The 20,193-nt window shown below is 35.1% G+C and overlaps 1 protein-coding gene, 1 long non-coding RNA gene and 1 pseudogene across 2 annotated transcripts; all 3 read left to right on the forward strand.

The window, feature by feature from the left end:
* Nucleotides 1-792: 792 nt before the first annotated feature.
* LOC113736281 (chalcone synthase 2) lies at nt 793-3,927 on the forward strand. The gene is made up of 2 exons (XM_027263174.2): nt 793-1,260; nt 2,725-3,927. Exons 1-2 carry the CDS (start codon nt 1,083-1,085, stop codon nt 3,720-3,722), a joined length of 1,176 nt encoding a protein of 391 aa, XP_027118975.1. The 5' UTR covers nt 793-1,082; the 3' UTR covers nt 3,723-3,927.
* A 1,489-nt stretch (nt 3,928-5,416) lies between these two features.
* On the forward strand, nt 5,417-6,754 carry LOC140038619 (uncharacterized). The gene is made up of 2 exons (XR_011842194.1): nt 5,417-5,956; nt 6,518-6,754. It is a non-coding gene; the product is annotated as an uncharacterized lncRNA (long non-coding RNA).
* Nucleotides 6,755-6,769: 15 nt separating this feature from the next.
* Nucleotides 6,770-7,916, forward strand: LOC113737237 (chalcone synthase J-like; annotated as a pseudogene).
* The last annotated feature ends 12,277 nt before the right edge of the window (nt 7,917-20,193 follow it).

Below are 20,193 nucleotides of genomic sequence, written 5' to 3' on the forward strand. Positions count from 1 at the left end.
TAGGTTTAGCTTTGAAATGGAGAAAGGCGAAAGAATAATGGCCCAGAAGCATATACTGACGATTAGCATGAGAGACAACAACGAACATGGTACTGTAATTAGTAGTGTAAGTACACAGCCAAATATTGAGCAGCCAAACTCCTATATACAGTTCAACTCAAATAGTACGTTTGTAAAAAAATTTAATTAACATTCTCAACAAATAAAATAAATGCAGTTTACTATTCGAATTCTGAATCTAACAATCGATGGTGAAAAAGGGTGTGGAGAAAGGTGGAAGGCCCAAAAAAAAAAATCCAACGTGCCTGAGTTATACTGGACACTATTTTTTTCTTGCGGACTGCAAGCAGTAATTCAAACAAATAAGGATCCAATGGCCAGTAAAGGAGCCACTGACTGCAGGAAAAAGACGAAGCACTGCCAAAGCTTATTTTATAACCCTTTTAATACGTGTTGGTACTATATGCAGACCTACTGCTGCTATTTCTGCAGTCCAGCAGTGCACTACACCTCCTCTTCATGTAGGGGCAGTGCAGACCACATCCACTCATTCAAAGTTCAAAGCTGAACCACATTTTTTTTCTTTTTTGTCCTTCCTTTTCTCTCCGCACCCTTCTTATCCTCAAAACTGTTAGACCCAAAATTTGGACCGTAAACCTGATAGCTAGCATGAAAAACTAGTAAATCAAGTTTTTTTTTTTCAAAAAACCACCATATCGAAATAGGTTTATTATAGCTTATTACTAGCTTGAGTGTTGATTGATGACACTAAGGTGCAAACATGACAACAAAATTGCGAGTGTATGCAGGGAAATTGGAACTCGGGGTTAGGTTCCAAATTTCGGAGTCATGTAGATGGTTTGAGGGGCAAGTGCAAACCACACGAAACTATCACGTGCGGCCGGCAACCTTACGTTCGCTAGGCATGTGATTCTAAGCTACCATTATAGTAATTACCCCATCTTCGAGTACTATATATACCAAACCATTTTGCAGACTTGCACAGCCACAACTTCTCCAGGAGATACAAAGCCACCTGCAAGAGTTTACGTACCTTAATATTTCTCTTTTTCCGAGCAAAAATGGTTACCGTCGAGGAACTTAGGAGGGCTCAAAGGGCCGGAGGACCGGCGACGATCATGGCCATCGGAACAGCTACGCCACCAAATTGTGTCGAGCAAAGCACTTATGCGGATTATTATTTTCGCATTACTAATAGTGAGCATAAGACTGAGCTCAAAGCAAGGTTTAAGCGCATGTGTAAGTATATATATATATATATCTCACTTTTGCTTTTGTGACATTGATCATAATCTTTTTTGTTTTTTCTTTAAGAAAGTCAGCCAAAATACTTGGGCTTTTTTTACGGTTGAAATTTGTACACGTAAAACTTGATGATAGATATTTAGACGTGCATTAGAGTTTAGGAGACTTAGAAATGCATGGTCTTGAATATTTTGCTTAATTCATTGAATGATTGGTTTTATGTTGAAGGTCTTGAAAGCGAAATTTTATTTTATTATTATTATTTTTTGGCTTCTATGGCTTTTCTCAGAAGAAGATTAACTTAGTGCGCTAAGGCCAAAAGTTTAGAAGATTGGAAAAACAAAAAGAAAAAGAATAGTGTGAATGGTTTTCTTTTTTTTTTTTTTTTGGTAAGTAATTGGTGGGAATGATATTAATTGCACCTTTTCCCCGGAATTAGGTGAGAGATAGAGGGGAGGATTGAATAACAGGGATTAATTGTTTCCTCCAATAAAAGAAGTTAGTTTGCTGAAATGATATGAACCAGCTGTATTCTAGGTTCCATAACACAGTTTGAAGCTTCTGACTTCTGAGATCATTTTCCTTTCAGTCCTTCATTTCGTTTTGCTACTTAATAGAAAAATTCTATGCATAAATCCATTCTAACCTGACCTCATTAGGTTTTCATTTTTTTTTTTTGTAATAACTCACCTGCATTCTTGTAACTCTCATAATTATAGTGCCTTGAAGATCAGAAAAAACATTCGTACGTTGAAGGAAAACCTTAGAATTGTTATGGACCAAGCATGATAGTTAGTAACTTTCCTTTTCCTACTAATTAAAATAAACTGTGTTTAGTTTCTTCTTTGCTGAAAGACAAAGAAATTTCTGAATGATTGAGAAATATCCATATTGAGAGCTCAATATACTTAGCAATTTTTTTTTTTAATGTCTAGTCTGCATACTTTAATACAGAATTTACAGCCTCTGAGTCCGTTGATGCAGTAAAAGAGACAAATGTATACTTTCAAGAGTGAAAACACCAAAGGATAAATGGAAGTTTTGTTTTTGGCCTTCCCTGGATTACAAAAGTAGGAACATGACTCAAAGGAAAAAGACAACAAAAGAAAACTATGATATGATTTATGAAATATGTTCTGGAAACTCCAGATTGAAGAATTAAAAAGTCAGATTCTTTCTTGGTTAAAGGTTCATGCTAAGATGTGTGTTAATTTCTTCATTCTTTTCTTTGCAGAAAGATAGGGTAGACAAATATGTAAGCATACTTTTCTGATGGAAACTAGACATTGCCCCAAGTGGATAAAACTCAACTTTCTTGCATTATGAAACCTATTCAAACTGTTCAACCATGATGACTTGATGATTCCTAAAATTCATCATCTAAATAAGCAGCTGGATGATCCAAATTGGTTCTAATGAACTTTTCTTTTTCTTTTTCTTTTTTGAATTTCATTTCAGGTGACAAATCCATGATTAAGAAGCGTTACATGTACTTGACAGAGGAAATCTTGAAGGAAAATCCCAATCTTCGTGCTTACATGGCACCTTCCCTAGATACTAGGCAAGACATAGTGGTTGTTGAAGTACCAAAACTGGGCAAAGAAGCAGCCCAAAAGGCCATTAAGGAATGGGGTCAGCCCAAGTCCAAGATCACCCATGTAGTCTTCTGTACCACTAGTGGTGTGGACATGCCTGGAGCAGACTATCAGCTCACCAAACTCTTGGGCCTGCGCCCTTCCGTCAAGCGCGTCATGTTGTACCAACAGGGTTGTTTTGCCGGTGGGACGGTCCTCCGGCTAGCCAAGGACTTCGCTGAGAACAACAAAGGTGCCCGTGTCCTTGTTGTCTGCGCGGAAATCACTGCAGTTACATTCCGTGGCCCAAGTGATGCGCACTTGGATAGTCTTGTAGGCCAAGCCCTGTTTGGGGATGGCGCAGCTGCCCTCATTATCGGCGCCGATCCCGTTCCTGAAGTTGAGAGGCCCTTGTTTGAGCTCGTTACAGCAGCCCAAACCATTGTTCCAGACAGTCACGGGGCTATCGACGGCCATCTTCGGGAGTTTGGGCTTATGTTACATCTTCTCAAGGATATTCCCACGTTAATCTCGAAGAACATTGAAAAGAGCCTGAAAGAAGCATTTGAACCTCTCGGTATTTCTGATTGGAACTCACTCTTTTGGATTGTACATCCTGGTGGACCTGCAATTTTGGACCAAGTGGTCGAAATATTGGCTCTTCAACCCGAAAAATTACGGGCTACTAGGCATGTGCTGAGCGAGTATGGAAATATGTCAAGTGCCTGTGTCCTGTTCATTCTTGATGAGATGAGAAAGGCCTCAATCAAGGATGGATTCAACACCACTGGGGAAGGCTCCGAATGGGGTGTGCTCTTTGGTTTTGGGCCTGGACTCACAGTTGAGACAGTGGTTCTTCGCAGCGTCACCATTCCAAAGTAAATCATGTTTGAATCTTTCAATAAATATTCCACATCTGTATTACTGTGGAGTTCTAAGTAATTTTCTTTTTTATGTGTGTCTTGCTTGGTTGAATGACCATTTAAGGTGTCGGTTTAAGCTTATGTAACAATCATGACAATAAGGTGTTACACCTTGTTTTGGCATATTTTGTTATATGAAGAATTTGATTTCATTGCATCAAGAAGTTTGACATATTCCCATTGTTGTGGTACATGATGACATGAATTGGATTCAGAGCATAAACCATAGTGGATCAATTGTCTTGAAGGGTGTGAAATAATTTGTAACTTTATCTTTCTGTTGCCCATACAAAAATGTCTCTTAATCTCCTTTAAAATTTAAATTTTATAATTCCCATCCAAATATATTCTTGGAAGATTTTCTTTGCCCAAATTAGTAGTTACTACACTTTCACAATTGCTGACTGCTGATTAATTTACTAGCCTAGATTGAAGAAGGCTAACAAAAAATTCGTCCACATGAAAGAGGATAAGGCAGATAAATGTCATAATCATGTGCATGATCATCACAGGAAAATCCCAAAAGAAAGGCATGGTCACAGACTCAGTCTTAGATGATGCTATTGACAAAAAATGGGACTTGGAGATGAGGAATTGAAAGGCTCAAATGCAGATTCAATATACATATGATGATGCTGTATGCAATTATAGTCCACACAAAGAAAAACAAAATCCAGATCAATAAATGTGCAAAATCAAAACATAAACACTTTTTGTCTGAGACAAATACAAAAAAAAAAACCAGCCCGGACAGTTTGACTATGTCCTCTTCCACTAAGATGACAGTGATTGATTGCAGCAGCTTTCTTTGTGTCCTATATATGTGTTTGCAAGGCACAGGATCTATTAAACTAAAGGAAGGAAAACAATGCTTTGTCCACAAATTTACGAATCAACTTTGATCGGTTTGTGTTGGAGGAGAGTACACGAACAATCTCTGATCTTCAAAAATAATCACCTTGAAATTGACAGTTACTAAAAAGTTCGGTAGGTTGAGGCGCGTAGAACGCTCTCTTTAAGACGATACGCGCCCCTACGGTACTTTTCAAACCGATGCAGAAGGTCTAGCGCGCCGCCTCCAGGATACAACAGCCCAACTTTATAGTTGTTACTTCCCTTTGATCTGCACAACCAAGAGAAGCAGAAGCTTCCCAATATCTTTCTTTGCCCAAATAAAACAGAATGAAGGAGCAAGAAATGAGTGTGAGGAGGAGAGTATTTTAGAATGGTCTTTTGTTGAGAGAAGTGTGTATAAAATCCTTTATAAAATCCAGATCAATAAATATGCAAAATCAAAACATAAACACTTTTTGTCTGTGACAAATACAAAAAAAAAAAAAAAAAAAAAAAAAAACCAGCCCGGACGGTTTGACTATGTGCTCTTCCACTAAGATGACAGTGATTGATTGCAGCAGCTTTCTTTGTGTCCTATATATGTGTTTGCAAGGCACAGGATCTATTAAACTAAAGGAAGGAAAACAATATGCTTTGTCCACAAATTTACGAATCAACTTTGATCGGTTTGAGTGGCCCTGTCAACGTTCAGCCGGCATGTAAACTTGTTATATAGAAGCACCTAAACTGGTACTATATGAACCAAAGCATTTCCCTAAACATCAATATTAGCAGCTATCACCTAAACCTTATCTTACCTCTGTTTCTCCACAAATTAATCAACCTTAAAAGTCTTTTTTAAGGCAAATATGGTTTCTTTTTATATTGCCATTGATTTCTTTTTCTTTTTGTTGTTTTTAAACTGGCCTGCATCTCTCGCTACACGAAGTGATCAGGAATGTATTCATAATCACAAAAACATTGGTTCAAGTGTGTAGAATTTATTCTGCTTGCTGCATTGAGTCTTATGCTATAGTTGCTGAACTATTTATTCAACATAATGTAGGGTTACTCATTTACCCAAAATACTTTTTAACTTCAGTAACTTAACTAATCCTATATTTATGACTATCTTCGCCAGTTTCTTGCGTGGTAAAAGACTCAGAAATTTTTCAAAGATAGAGAAACATGCATATGGGGAGCTTACAAATGAAGTATGCATACTTTGGTCCCAGTTATCCATGCATAGATGACTCTAAAGAACAAGACAGAGACAGTGTAAATAATCAAGCAACAATGTTGAAGAAGAGATGAGTACGTATTTCGTACCAAAAAATCCAATATATGATTTGGACAAAGGTATTTTTCTCTGTTTCTCGTGCTCGTTGCTTATTCATGGCCAGCAAGTAATAGTATACATGAAACATGTATTTGACCAAATTCATGCAAAAATGGGTTAAAGATCATCAGGATGAAGGTACAATTGAAATTAAGATATATTCAGGGTTTTATAGGCTTTTGTAGTTTTACAAAATTGGAGTTCGCAAATTCGTGCACTTTCTGCTGCATACTTGTGCGGTTGAATGAGATGAACAATTCGTCCAAATCCAATTTAAAAGACAATAAAAACCCTAAGAATTTGCTTACTTCTTGGCTAAACTTTCATGTCAAGAAATAATATAATTTTCACGTCAATGTATCCTATATTCATGGTGTGAGTTCCACTCAAAATTTTCTTCATAATCAGGTGATGACGGAAATTAAAATTTGTGCCAAGTAGGTAAAATTTTGTTCATGCCACTAATAGACTTCTTCAAACTGCTCAAATATGACATTATAATTGCTTAATTGGTTCGCGGAAACAGAAGTTTAGACTATCCAAATTAATACTAATGGATTTTTATTTTACTATACTTTCAGGTGAGAGATCCATGATCAAAAAGTGTTACCACAACGATAACATTAGGTATACAGATCTGACTTGACCAAATGATGAATTTTTTTTTTACTACAAGTGAACAACGATAATATTAGGTATACAGATTTGACTAGATCAAATGATAGATTTTTTTCTTTTTTTTTTACTACAAGTGATGTTCGAACTTTCAACCTACAGCTCAAAGAGAAATTTAATCCTTTTTTGGCAGTGAGACAAAACTCGGCGGTTGTTACATGTACTTTTTTTTTTGTCAAAACGTCATCAGTTGCTACATTTACTTCTCTTGACCTTTTCTAAACAGAAGTTTAGAAATTCGGCTTTTATACATCAGTTGCTACATTTACTTGACAAAGGAAATCTAGAGGGAAAACCCCAATATTTGTGCTTACATGGCACCCTCATTGGATGCCAGGTGAGACATGGTGGTTGTTGAAGTACCAAAACTGGGCAAAGAAGCAGCCCAAAAAGCAAATCACGATATGGGGTGAGCCCAAGTCCAAGATCACCCATTTAGTCTTTTGTACCACTAGTGGGGAAGACATGCCTGGAGCGGACGGTTAGCTCACTAAGCTTTTGGGCATCGGTCAAGCGCTCGATGATGTACCAATAGAGCTGTCTTGTGGGTGGAACGGTTCTCCAGCTAGCCAAGGACTTGGCCGCCAACAACAAAGATGCTCGTGTCCTAGTTATTCACTCAGAAATCACTACAGTAACCTTCCGTGGTCCAAGTGACACGCATTTGGATTGTCTTGTTGGTCAGGCCTTGCTCGGAGATGGCACAGGAGCACTTATAATTGGTGCTGACCCTATTGTTGGAGTTGAGGCCCTTGTTTGAGATTGTGTTGGCAGCCCAAACTATTCTCCTGATAGTCACGGTGCTATTGATGGCCATCTACATGAGGTTGGGCTTCCATTTAATCTTGTCAAAGATGTTCCCGGATTAATGTCGAAGAACAATGCATGACAGAAGCATTTGAGCCTCTTGGTATTTCTGATTGGAACTCAGTGTTTTGGATTGCACATCCTGGTGGGCTTGCAATTTTGGATCAAGTGGAAGAACAACTGGCTATAAAACCTAGAAAGCCACGTGCCACAAGCCGTGCTGAGTGAGCATGGACATGTGTCAAATGCTTGTGTCTTGTTCATTGTTGATGACATGAGAAAGGCCTCAGTCAATGAAGGCTTAGAATGGGGTGTGTTCATTGGTTTTGGGCCTGGATCACTGTTGAGACATTGGTTCTCCACAGCGTGACAATTTGAAAAACAGTTTTGCTTGATTTGAGACCAGGTTTCAAGATTCAAAATGAATGATCAAAATTAGGGTTGGTAATTTTTTACACGAGTTGAACCTAACACAAAATTAATAGGTTTGGGTTGAGACTTTGCTAGTTAGGGTTAGAATTGCGTCGAACTCGATGAATTCAAATAGAAAACAAGTGGAATTCATGTCACCCACATGTTGATTCGATAACCCGTTTATGAATTAAAAATAATTTAATAAATATAAAAAATATTTTATCTAACTAAACTAAGTTATTCTTTTTTTTTCCCCCAAAGGCATTAACCACTTAAACCTAAATGAATTTGTTTAACTTGTGTGAAGTTGGAATTGTTATGTTTGGACAAATGATGCATTCCATTATTTTCTACTTTTAAAGTGTTTTAATTTATTTCAAATCTGACTTGGGATAAAACACTTTTATAGTGTTTTAATTTATTTCAGATTTGGTTTGGGATTGTTTTATTGAGATTTTTATTACTGATTATGTAATTAGTCTTGTGCGAAATTGATTCTGTTATAAATTATAGCGGTAAATTAGTAAATTAAAATGATATTTCGGATCATTCGGGTGACCCGCCAACCTAAAAATTTCGTGTTCGGGTCAAGCATATTGACTTGTCGCGGGTTAGCGAGTTGTGTTCGGTTCAACGGGTCTCCTGTTATACCCAGATCTTGACCTGATCAACTAACCCATTTTTTATCCGATTGCCACCCCTAACCAATATAAAGAAGTTTGTAACTTGGTGTTATGCATCTACTTATTGTATGTATTTTTCATTATTAATGATCTATTGCCTTATTCCCGGACCTTCCAATGTTTCAAGAAGCCAATATAACAGTCACGATATTGCTTTATAAAGCACAAGACTTAGGTTAAAGAAAATTTTCAGCACTTGTGTAATACCTTACTTTCTTTAATTTGTTTTCATTGATCATTGATTTGTGATAGCTTACAGTCAAAATACGATTTTGACTGAAATAATTTCAGATTTTGACTGATATAATTTCAGAATCTAAATGAGATTGAGTTTGAAATTTGTGGCTTTATATAATTTTTTTTTTACTAAAAAAAGCACCAAGATTTCAGTGTCAATTTAATCCAATTTCTTTGTAATTTCGCCATTTTTTAAATTTTAAGAAGGGCTGTTGGTGGTTTTTCTAGTTTGCCCTCACTTTGACAGTCATTAATCATTAGCAAAGAGATATTACTAATTAGGAGGTTTAGCCAAATAAGGATCCAATTCAGTTCAACAAAATAGTTGAACGATGAAACTGGCTAAGAACAAAGTTAGGGGAATATCTTGACTTTACTAAAATAGTTTAGGCCCTTTAGGGACTATTTGTGTCATTTGCTCTTATTGGGGATTTCATTTACAAAAAATAAAAAATGTCCATGTAAGTAGAAGAAAGGCCCATGCTCGTGTGATTCATCGATTATTATTATTATTATTATCTTTTATCTGAAACGATAGATCCTATATTTATTCTATTCTATACTATCATGTGATTTATCGATTAGCCAGGTTCGGAATTTCGCATTAGAGTTATGGTGGGGTTTAGATTTTTGAAGGGGTTTTGACTTTTCACTCTTGATGAGGTTTTGAAGAAACTGAAAACAAACGGGAGCGCGTTTTAGATTGGAGTTAAATGGCAGAACGCAACTCTTTATTATCGCTTCAACAAATTCAACTTCGTCGTCGTCCAAGAGGGCGTGCTCATTTGCTTCCTCATCCAGACCCGGTAAAGATCTTGTCACCCTTCTCTTCACAAACAAGACAAAGGGGAGATAAGTGAGATATTACATCCCAAGCAATTAAAGAACAAGATTATGAAACATTATTGCATTTCGTAAATGTTCTGGCCAACATACAAACAAAAAGAAAAATATAGGAAATGCCAAGTGGAGGATCGTAAAAGAGTAGATAACAATGAAATTAAAAACTTAAAGTTCTTTGTGCATAGAAAATCTTCAAGTAAATATTTCCACGCGATGTAGAAAAAGGTTGATTTTCAATAAGATTAAGAGGAGTTAGGAGTACCGGCTCCATTTGTAACCAGTGAAAGTTCCCTGCTACATCAAAAAAGAATATCAATAACAACAACGACAACGACAACAAGAAACAGAAGTTAATGATAACAGTAGTGATGGTAACCGATGCCAAGTCAAGTAAAACAAACACCATGGTTACTTATTCGACCGTCGAAGCCCTGTTTCTTCTTCTTGGGTCCACTATTAAAAATCTTGGGAATGTTGCATAGGTGAAGGTAGGGGTGAGCAAATTCGGTTCTTACCGAATTCATAACCGATTTCAAATTCAATTCGGTAATTTGAAATCGGGTATTTGGTAATTTGGTACAAATTCGGTACGTACCAAATTCACCGAATTCTAATATGGTATGAAATAGGTAATGAGATTATGAATTAGGTAATAACCGATTTCGCATTCAAATTCGGTAATTGAAATCGGGTACCGCATTACCGCATTCGAATTACCAAATTGGTATATAAAATTATATAATATATAGATAAATGCTATTTAGTATTAGTATATACTACTAATACTTTATTATATTATATAGGTAAATGCTATTAATAATAATTAGTATATGGTATTATCAATTTATCATCATATCATGTACTTATAATAATAATAATTTATAATAATGTACAATATATTATTTTAGTATTTGTTAATTGTTATATGACTATAATAATACCAATATATAGTAATACATAACAATATAAGATAACTATAATACTTATTATTTTATACATGAGTAACATGACTAGAATTAGATAATAATTAACACATATATGTATAATACTAAATATTAAACAATAAACATAATTAGTAATTAAATTTAGATATTGGTAATTTGATACATCATTCATGTTTGAATTATTGAATATTTGAATGCGTAATCTCTAACTTGCAAGTATTAGTGTACTCTACATATTTAACATAAAAATTCATATTATCTATTCACTAATCTTAATTCTTAAGACTTTAAGTATAGATAAGATAACTAAGTAGTTAGCAGTGTAAGTGAATGCATATGAATTGCAAATCAATGTACTAGTGTATTGACTTTCACAATAATATATGTAAGTAAATAAGTTTTATTTTGATTTGAAATAAATTATAAGTTTGTAAGTAATATAACTTATCACTACTCATTGTAATTTGTAAGTTTGTAACTAATATTACTTATTATTAATCATTGTAAATTATAAATTCATAAATTATCACTAATCGTTGTACAGTCTAAGGTTTATTCTAGTTTAAATTAATCACTTTTTATGTGTTCCTTAAATCATAGACTAATGATTTTACGCATAAGTTATCAAATAAGTTAAAATTCATATTATCTATTTACTAATCTTAAGGCTTTAAGTATAGACAAGACAACTAAGCAGTGTAAGACTGTAAGTGAATGTATGTGAATTACAAATCAATGTATTAGTGTATTGACTTTCACAATAACATGTGTAAGTAAATAAGTTTTTATTTTGATTTGAAATAAATTATAAGTTTGTAACTAATATAACTTATCACTAATCATTGTAATTTGTAAGTTTGTAACTAATATTACTTATTATTAATCAGTGTAAATTATAAATTCATTGTAACTACTAACTAATATTGCTTATAATTAATCATTGTAAATTATAAATTCATAAATTATCACCAATCATTGTATAGTCTAAGGTTTATTCTAGTTTAAATTAATCACTTTTTATATGTTTCTTAAATCATAGACTAAGGATTCTAGGTATAAGTGATCAAATAAATACCAATTAAACCACAAAATGATTAGAACATAAGTAATGTGTTCAATTATGAATAAATTTAGGGATCAAATCAGTAATAATTTATAAATCATAGATGAATTCGGTTAAAATCGAATTCATTACCGTTTTCGAATTTGAAATCGGTTGCGGAATGAATTCGATTATGCCCAATTCGGAATTGAAAACGGTTTAAATTTTTACAGGTAGAATAACCGAATTCACCGAATTCAGTGCACCGAATTACCGAATTTGCACCGAATGCACACCCCTAGGTGAAGGAGGAAGGGGGAGAGACTCCGGAGATAAACCACAGTCGAAGTCACCTGCTTACCGGCTGCTAATTAGGATTATCAGATAGGCCCGGACTGCGCTGACTCTGGGCTGGCTGGCCTGAAAATTTTGGAGCCGAACCTACATTTTTCTTTTTAGCCAAACAGAGACATAGGGTTTGGAACTAAATACGAGTCCAATTTAATTGTAATTGGTCCAGTTTGAGCTTCATTGGGCTGATTCAATAAAAGCCAAGCAAAAATAATTATTTAGGTAAATATATTTTATGTGTTTAATACATTATCTAATTTTTAATTTGTATAATTTGATAATGATATATAATATTATCTCTCCTATATATAAGCCTGAGGAAGGGGCTTAGGGTAGGGGTGGGCAAAAAATCCATCGATCCATCGATCCGATCTGATCCAATTTGAAAAATAAGATATCTAATCCGATTTTTTTTAGCGGGGCAAATAAGGATCGAGTACCTGCAAAAAAGATATAGATACGGATTAGAAAAATAAAAACCCACGGATTATATAAATATTAAAAAATTAGGGGGCATTTTATAATTTTTAATCCTGAGTGTAAGTGAAGTGGCTTATAACCTCACATTTTAATCCCATATGATCTGTCTCTCCTCATCTTGTCTGAAGAAAGTGAAGATTTTCGGTAAAGCTTGAACCAAACGAAGAAAAATTTGTGAAGCTCTTTCGTAAAAATTTTTCATCCCTTTCATCCTTTTCATTTTTATCCAACCTTCATCAATCTTTCCTGCAAATTTTCCATCAATTCAATCAAAGATTTGTGTTTGGAGCTCCAATTTTCTGTTAGCCAGGTAATTAAAAATGAATAAATTTTATTTACACTGACAGTGCATACACTATCACCGTTGGATCCATAACACATGTGCAAAAATTAAATTTCAAATTCAAATTTTGCATAGTTATCATTCATCCAACCCTGACAGTGCACTGTCAGTGTAACAAAAATTAATCCATTCAAAATTTGTGTCTTTCAATTATTTAATTATTTGATTTATTTTACTGCAATTATGTCTCTTAAATTTGTCACTTTTTTTTAGTGCAAGAAATTTATTTTTCTTTTTCATCAACTTTAATGCCATAAGGTCTATTCCAAAGATGTAAGGAAGTTGGGTAAGATTTTTCAAGCTTATTTTGGTTATATTTTCTCCAAAAATAATTAGTTTTGTTCAATTCTTTTTCGGACTTGATGCCACAATCTACTTATTTGAGATGTAGCCTTGTACCATAACATCCTTAAGGAAGTTAGGGAAGTTGCTGAATACTTATTATCTTTTTGTTTGCTGTGTTATAGAAGGATGAAATATGTGGGATTGGTGATGTATTCAAAATTATCATGAAACTTCATTTTGTCTATTAGATATTATAATTCTAATATGTACTAATAACATCCTTAAGGAAGTTAGGGAAGTTGCTGAATACTTATTATCCTTGTGTTTGTTGTGGTATAGAAGGATGAAATATGTGGGATTGGTGATATATTCAAAATTATCATGAAATTTCATTTTGTCTATTAGATAATATAATTCTAATATGTACTAAATTTATGAGATTGGTTTGATTGTTGGATGAAATGTGTGAGAATGGTGATGTATGGATTTTGATTACATTGTCTTTACCAATATTAATTGGAAAGTAAGTTTTTTCTTATACTGGAAAATAGGTTGATATTAATTGGAAAGCAATTTTTTTATTGGAAAATAAGTTTTTTTTTTAAGGACGGGTACCCTGTGACTTGCCCCTTTTTTCAGGTACCTAGAGGTATTAGGAGGAGATGAGATCGCAAAATGGCTAATTCGATATATTAGGGTTGGATCAACCAAATTATGTTAGGAGCGGATATCTGAACCATGTCCACTCTTAGTTTGGGGTTAACACTTTATAAACTTCCTTTTTTGTCCTTATAAAATCTATTTTTACTTTAATTACCTATAACTACTCATGACTATTTTGCTTTTAACTATTTAAGTGTACGTTTTCAACATAACTACCTCTAAATATTATAACAATAAATATAAAATTATTTTAAGAAAAATATTTGAAAGATTAAAGTTTGCTTTAGTAAAAGAAATTTTATTTAAAATATATGACCGTAAATGTTATGTATTTTTTGATTACACACATTGGGCGTGCATTGAGCACTAATTTACATAATTGTCCATTAATTATATCGAGAGAGCCCGAAGTAAGCCCGAAACCTCCAATCAATCAGTGAGTGTGGGTCTCATAGTCTGAACTCGAACCCCAATATTTTAAAAACTCAAACACTCTATCTTTTTTTTTTGTTCTGAACTTGGGTTTGCTCTTTTTCAAAAAAAAAAAAAAACTTGGGTTTGCTCATAAAATCCAATTAATACTCCTATTATTGGGCACTTGAGGACATAAGCCCTATTGATGTTGGTAGGGATTGGCGTTAAAATACATTTTTTACTCCCTATTAGTTTGTTTTGTCATATAATAAAAGTACAACTGTAGACAATGGAATTTTAATCAATTCTTAAAATTCCCATTGGTTTATAATTTATTTTTGTGACTTATTTCTATCCAATCGGATATTGCCACATGTCATGTATGCTTAGAAAGATGGGTCACTAAATATCCAATTATATTTTGCCACATGTCAAGTTGAGGTTTTCCAATCAATTGAAATCACTGGAATGTCTCCACCAACCAGATCGTATCATATCACATGTCTATTGGATAGATATCTAAATATTTATTTCTTATTAAAGAGGTAATATTTGGACTCGTTTAATCCATATATACTTCTCATATATTGCAATAGCTCGTCCAATCAAATGGCGCCACGTCACGTGTTCCTACAAGTTCAACCAATCAAGGAATTACTTATTGGTATTATTTCTTTATTAGTAAATATAAAATAAAGAGATAATATTTAACTGATACAATCCTAATATGACTGCACGTCTTGCAAGACAAGTAGAGTGGTATACATGGTTTCAACCTTTATCTCATACCACAACTATAAATAGGGGTCTCTCTACCAAATCGACACACACACAGAGACACATTCAAAGACATCTCATACGCTCAAGTATTGAAATTCCAAACAACGACGGTCTGGGTTTTCAAACTCTTCAAACTTTTCATATATCAAGACTTGAGTTTTCAAATATTTTCAAATTCTTCAAATCTTCCATATCAAGATTTGAAGGAGTCGGTGGTTGATCCAAGAGCGAGCTGTGAAGCTCTTGGATTGGCGTTTGAGGAGAAGAATCGAAGGAAACTCTCTAGAAGTTCGAGAAACTCCCAAAGATTGTACTCACAATTATCCTAAATTTATATATTACATATTTGTCATGTATATTTCTCATTTTTGCATACTTGAAATTTTATCACGTACAAATTTTTGGCACGCCCGTGGGACCATCTCTTCTCTTCGAATATTCTACTACATACATCACCAATGGCACCAAAGAGCAACAAAATTATGATTGCACGTTCCAAAACTACTGATGCTAAGTCTGTTCAGGAAGCTGCACATGTTGCCACCAATACTTGCACTATGGGTCCTGTGACAAAGAGTATGACGAGAGCCTCTACCCAAAGTAGCATGAAAATTTCATCGGCGTCAACTCCCGTCTTTGGTTCAACATCACCAATGAGCTATTCTTCCACGGTGGGGATCGAAGACGTTCCTGCCTCAATTGAGAAGGCTCTTGCCATGCTCGAACTTGTATCCGAATCCAAATTTTCTAAGCATGATGATGATTCATCAAGCACCGGATCAGTCTCTTCCCATGAAACTCTTCAATCAAAATTTTTTTATTAAAGATCCCGCTGTCTCTTCTGCTACAATGCCTGCTATGATGACAAATATTTTAAGTCTCAAAAAATAAGTTTCGAACATGTCCAAGATGATGGAAACTATGATGAAACACATCAAGGACCAAGATGCACTTATCGCTCAACTGCTCACTCAGAAAGATCACGCTCTTGAAGGAAACCATGCAAACCCTAAGGAGCACCAAGAGCGTGAAATTTCCTCATCTAAAGGCAAGGATAAGGTGAAGAAAGTATATGTGATCGGTGATGGGACTATCCCCGTGGAACAACAGAAGGAACTTGTTGAAGGCGTGATCAAAGATAAAAAGGAGGGTGGTTCAAAGTCAAGCTTTACCTACTGTAAGCCTTACTGACGGGTATTTTACATACGTGCAAGCTAAAAAATACCGAATTACACCCGTTCACTGCAAGTATACAGATCAACTAGTAGTTTAGGGTATATATCGGGTCGATCCCACAAGGAAGATTGCAATTACCGGTACTACTAAAGTTTCTCTATTATTTAGACTATCAATGAATTATAACAAATTAAAACCTACTCAAATTATGCAAGAAAATAGCAAATGAAAGCTCCTTAGGTTGTGGTATCCCTAACTAATCATGCAAGTGCTATATTTGGATCATTGAGTACTACATCTAGGCTAGTTATGGTGTAATTTCCTTAAACATGTGAAACCTACTTTCATAGTGAATCAATTATACTCATAACTAATCCATACTTATTCTCATGGTTATAAAATTAGCTACAAGTTCATTTCTTCAGTGAAATTACATGAAATGAATCACTAAAACCACATAAGTGCACCTCTACTTTCGTGAGTGTACTCCCTATGTTTAGCATTTCTTGAACTAGTGTTAAATCTCAATTTTCATTACAGAAACAACACCTTAGATAATCACAATCAATGGTACCAAATTAATCATGATTTAAAGAGCCAAAGTACTAAATAATTTGCTCAAATCATAGCAATCAAATAACCAAATAATAAACACTAACAATTATAGAAAGTTCAACCAAACCCAAGGTATAAACTTTAGAAACACATAATGAACACAAAATCCAGAACTTGTATATTAATTAAACTTGGAATCAAATACAAAAGATAAAGAATTTGGAAGGAATACAACCCTTGTCACATGAGCTTTCTTCCTTGCCTTCTTCATCCTCCATTTTCATCCTAATCTAGATAATAAACAAGAATGGAAAAGCTACACTACTCTATACTAAGCTAAACTAACACTAGGAAGATGAAAGAGCTACATTTCTGTAACTTCAAGCTTCTCCCGTATGTCTCTCTATTTTTTTGCTATGAACTCCCAATCTCCCCAATCTCCTTTTTGCAATGAATTTGGCTCTTTTATGATGAAAGGTGGTCAAAAAATGAGGATTACATCTCCCTTTTACAGCTGGGAATGTTTCTCACATGTCTAGCATCCAATGTGAGTTGGTGGAGGTGAAATTGAGTTTTACGCGTACAGAGCAGCCTTTTCTGACCACAATCCGGCCAATGATCCGAGCTGCTACAGTACCTCGGATCCGTATGGATCCGAGCTCGGTTCCACTAACCCAGAAACAACCGAGGGTTCGGATGAATAGTGGATCCGAGTATGGATCACTTGCTCTGTTTTTTGCCCAACTTCAACCAATCTTTTCTTGATGTTAGAGGCTGAACCAGCTCATGTCTAAAACACGAAAGTTGTAGCCTTTTGAGTTATCTTTCTAATGCATCAAGAATCACCTCATTTGGATCTGTGTAGGCTGAGATATGACTGAAATACCCTTACCTGCTCATTGCCCTGTTCCAGCTTCGACCAGTAGAAATTTGCTATTGTAATTCAGAATTTTGACCTGGAAAACCTTCAAACTGGATTTAGATGTCTTCATCAAAGTTGTAGATCTATCTCTTATCTTCAAATGGGTTCAAGAATCATCCCAATCCGATCATTGTAACTCAAGTTATAGCCGAAATACGAAAATGTGTCAAAACTGTCAAAATACACAAAATCCAAGTAAAAAGTGATAAAAACCTCATTTAATCACTTAAAAACATTTATTCACCAATTATAGCCAAAATGATTCATATTATTCCAATAATATAACCAAAGTGACTAAAAATAATATAAAATGTCATACAATTATTACGTAAATTAGTCACTTATCACTTACACTGCTAGAACTGACAACCTAGCAATGCCTGCTGGATATCAACTGCGTAAGTTTCAATAGTTCGATGGAAAAGGCAGTCCAAAATAACATGTGGCCTATTTTATCGAGACCTACAATAATGCTGGAACCTATGGTGACCTGCTAGTTAAACAGTTTGTTCGGTCCTTGAAGGGCAACGCATTTGATTGGTACACTGATCTCACGTCGAGGTCCATCGACAGTTAGGAACAGTTGGAGCAAGAGTTCTTGAATCCCTTCTACAGCACTAGAAGAACCATCAGTATGCTGGAGTTGACTAACACTCGTCAATGGATGGATAAACCTGTGGTCAACTATATTGATAGGTGGAGAAGTCTGAGTCTCAACTGTAAGGATAGACTGTCTGAACCCTCTGCCATAGAAATATGCATCCGAGAAATGCATTGGATCTTAAGTTATATTCTACAGGGTATACGCCCAAACACATTTGAAAAATTAGCTACTCGTGCTCATGATATGGGGTTAAGCATCATAGCCAATGCAATTGATGGGTTTCCTACTCAAGCTCCGCGAGTGCAGTCGTCTCGTCAAAGCATTGAAAGACAAGAAAACAAAAAGGGGGCAAACTTCCTTCAAAACTCAGTAATAAGGAGTCCATGGCAATAAACACAGCCCCCATGAAAATTGCTATCAAAGTGAGTCGAAAGATCACTGAGAAGTTGAATTCCTCCCAAAATAAGTCAGTAAGAAGACCTACTTTAAAAGAGATGTAAGAAAAGAACTACCCTTTCCTTGAGTCTGACTTATAAGAGATGTTTGATGATCTTTTCAAGGAGAAGCTTCTTGAACTTCCAGACATGAAGCGCCTAGAGGAAGCCGGTCAAGTCAATGATCCAAATTATTGCTGTTATCACCACTTGATTGGCCACTCTCTTACTAAATGCTTTATCTTTAAAGACAAAATTATGAAATTCGCCCGTCAAGGAAAAATTCTTCTCAAGGAGGATAAAGTTTCGGCAAATCAAACAACAATAATGTTTGGATCTGTGTGCTGTCCGATAGAAGTTCTACCCACATCAAACAGTGCTCTGTCTGTACAAAGGGAGTTTGAAAGATCGTCAAGTGAAAATGTTATCAAATGTGATAATGAATGATGGACTTAAGTCACTCGAAAAAGGACCTGCAAGTCAAAGATAAAGAAGTATATCTTTCCAAAAAACAATCGTTCGACAAAGGTTAAAGTGACAATGAAACAACGAACTGCAACAAAGAAACAAAAGGAGTGGCCACAACACCAATTCCTTCAGATTTTCAACTCCTTCAAGAGGTTCAACAGCCCGTGACACTAAGAGAATTTATACCCATGGGGTATTTAAGTGACGATGCTGGTAATTCCACTTCTTGTAATGTCGTCAAAACTGAAAATCCTCAAGTCACACAAATTGATACTGAATTTGAAAAAAAAACTCAAAATCGATGATAAATCACCAGTGGATTGTGCAACGATTATCATTTTTTATGATGACGATTTAACTGTTGAGTTCAAAACGCACAATCGACCTTTGTTTGTTAGTGCATATGTTCGAGAACAAAAGATGAATCGAATACTCATTGATGGGGGATCTGCTGTTGATATCATGTCTGTACGTGTTATGAAAGAACTAGGAATTTCAAGCAATGAACTCTCCCAGATCCGTCTCATGATCCAAGGATTTAACCAAGGGGGACAAAGATCAATTGGCTTCATAGGGTTTGAACTGGTCATTGGTGAGTTATTTTCAAGTGCGTTATTTCACATCATTGAAACCAAAACCTCCTATAACATGCTCTTGGGAAGACCCTGGATTCATGAGAATGAAATTATACTGTCTACTTTGCATCATTGTTTCAAATATTGTTGAGAAGGTATAGTGAAGAAAGTTACTGTCGATGATAAATCTTTCACGGAGGCCGAGACTCACTTTGCCGACACCAAATTTTATCTTAAAAAAGAAGCAAAAAGAAAAGAGTCAGCAAGGGAAGAATGTCAAGATCCCAAAGTATCCATTTTGTGTTATATTTCAAGATCAAAGAGAGAAGAAGGTCGATCTTTTTTATCAGAAATGACACATTGAATGTTTCGCTCACCAAAATAGAGTCTGTTAAAAGTGAAAAAGCGAGCTTGCAAGGGTTTGTCCGTCCCAAAGAAGAACCGGTAGTGAAACATTACTCACTACCAACTAATCGGACTCAAGAAGGTTTTGATCTAAATGCATATAGACTTCTTGCTAAGACAGGTTATAACTCAAATGAGAAAAATACATTGGGCAAAC

The sequence above is a fragment of the Coffea arabica genome, chromosome 3e, assembly GCF_036785885.1.
Source record: "Coffea arabica cultivar ET-39 chromosome 3e, Coffea Arabica ET-39 HiFi, whole genome shotgun sequence".
In the NCBI taxonomy this organism is placed as follows: Eukaryota; Viridiplantae; Streptophyta; class Magnoliopsida; order Gentianales; family Rubiaceae; genus Coffea; species Coffea arabica.

Coding starts and splice junctions, on each gene's coding strand:
- LOC113736281 (XM_027263174.2), top strand. CDS start 1,083: ATGGTTACCGTCGAGGAACTTAGGAGGGCTCAAAGGGCCGGAGGACCG. Junction 1,261..2,724: donor AGCAAGGTTTAAGCGCATGT/GTAAGTATATAT, acceptor ATTTCATTTCAG/GTGACAAATCCATGATTAAG.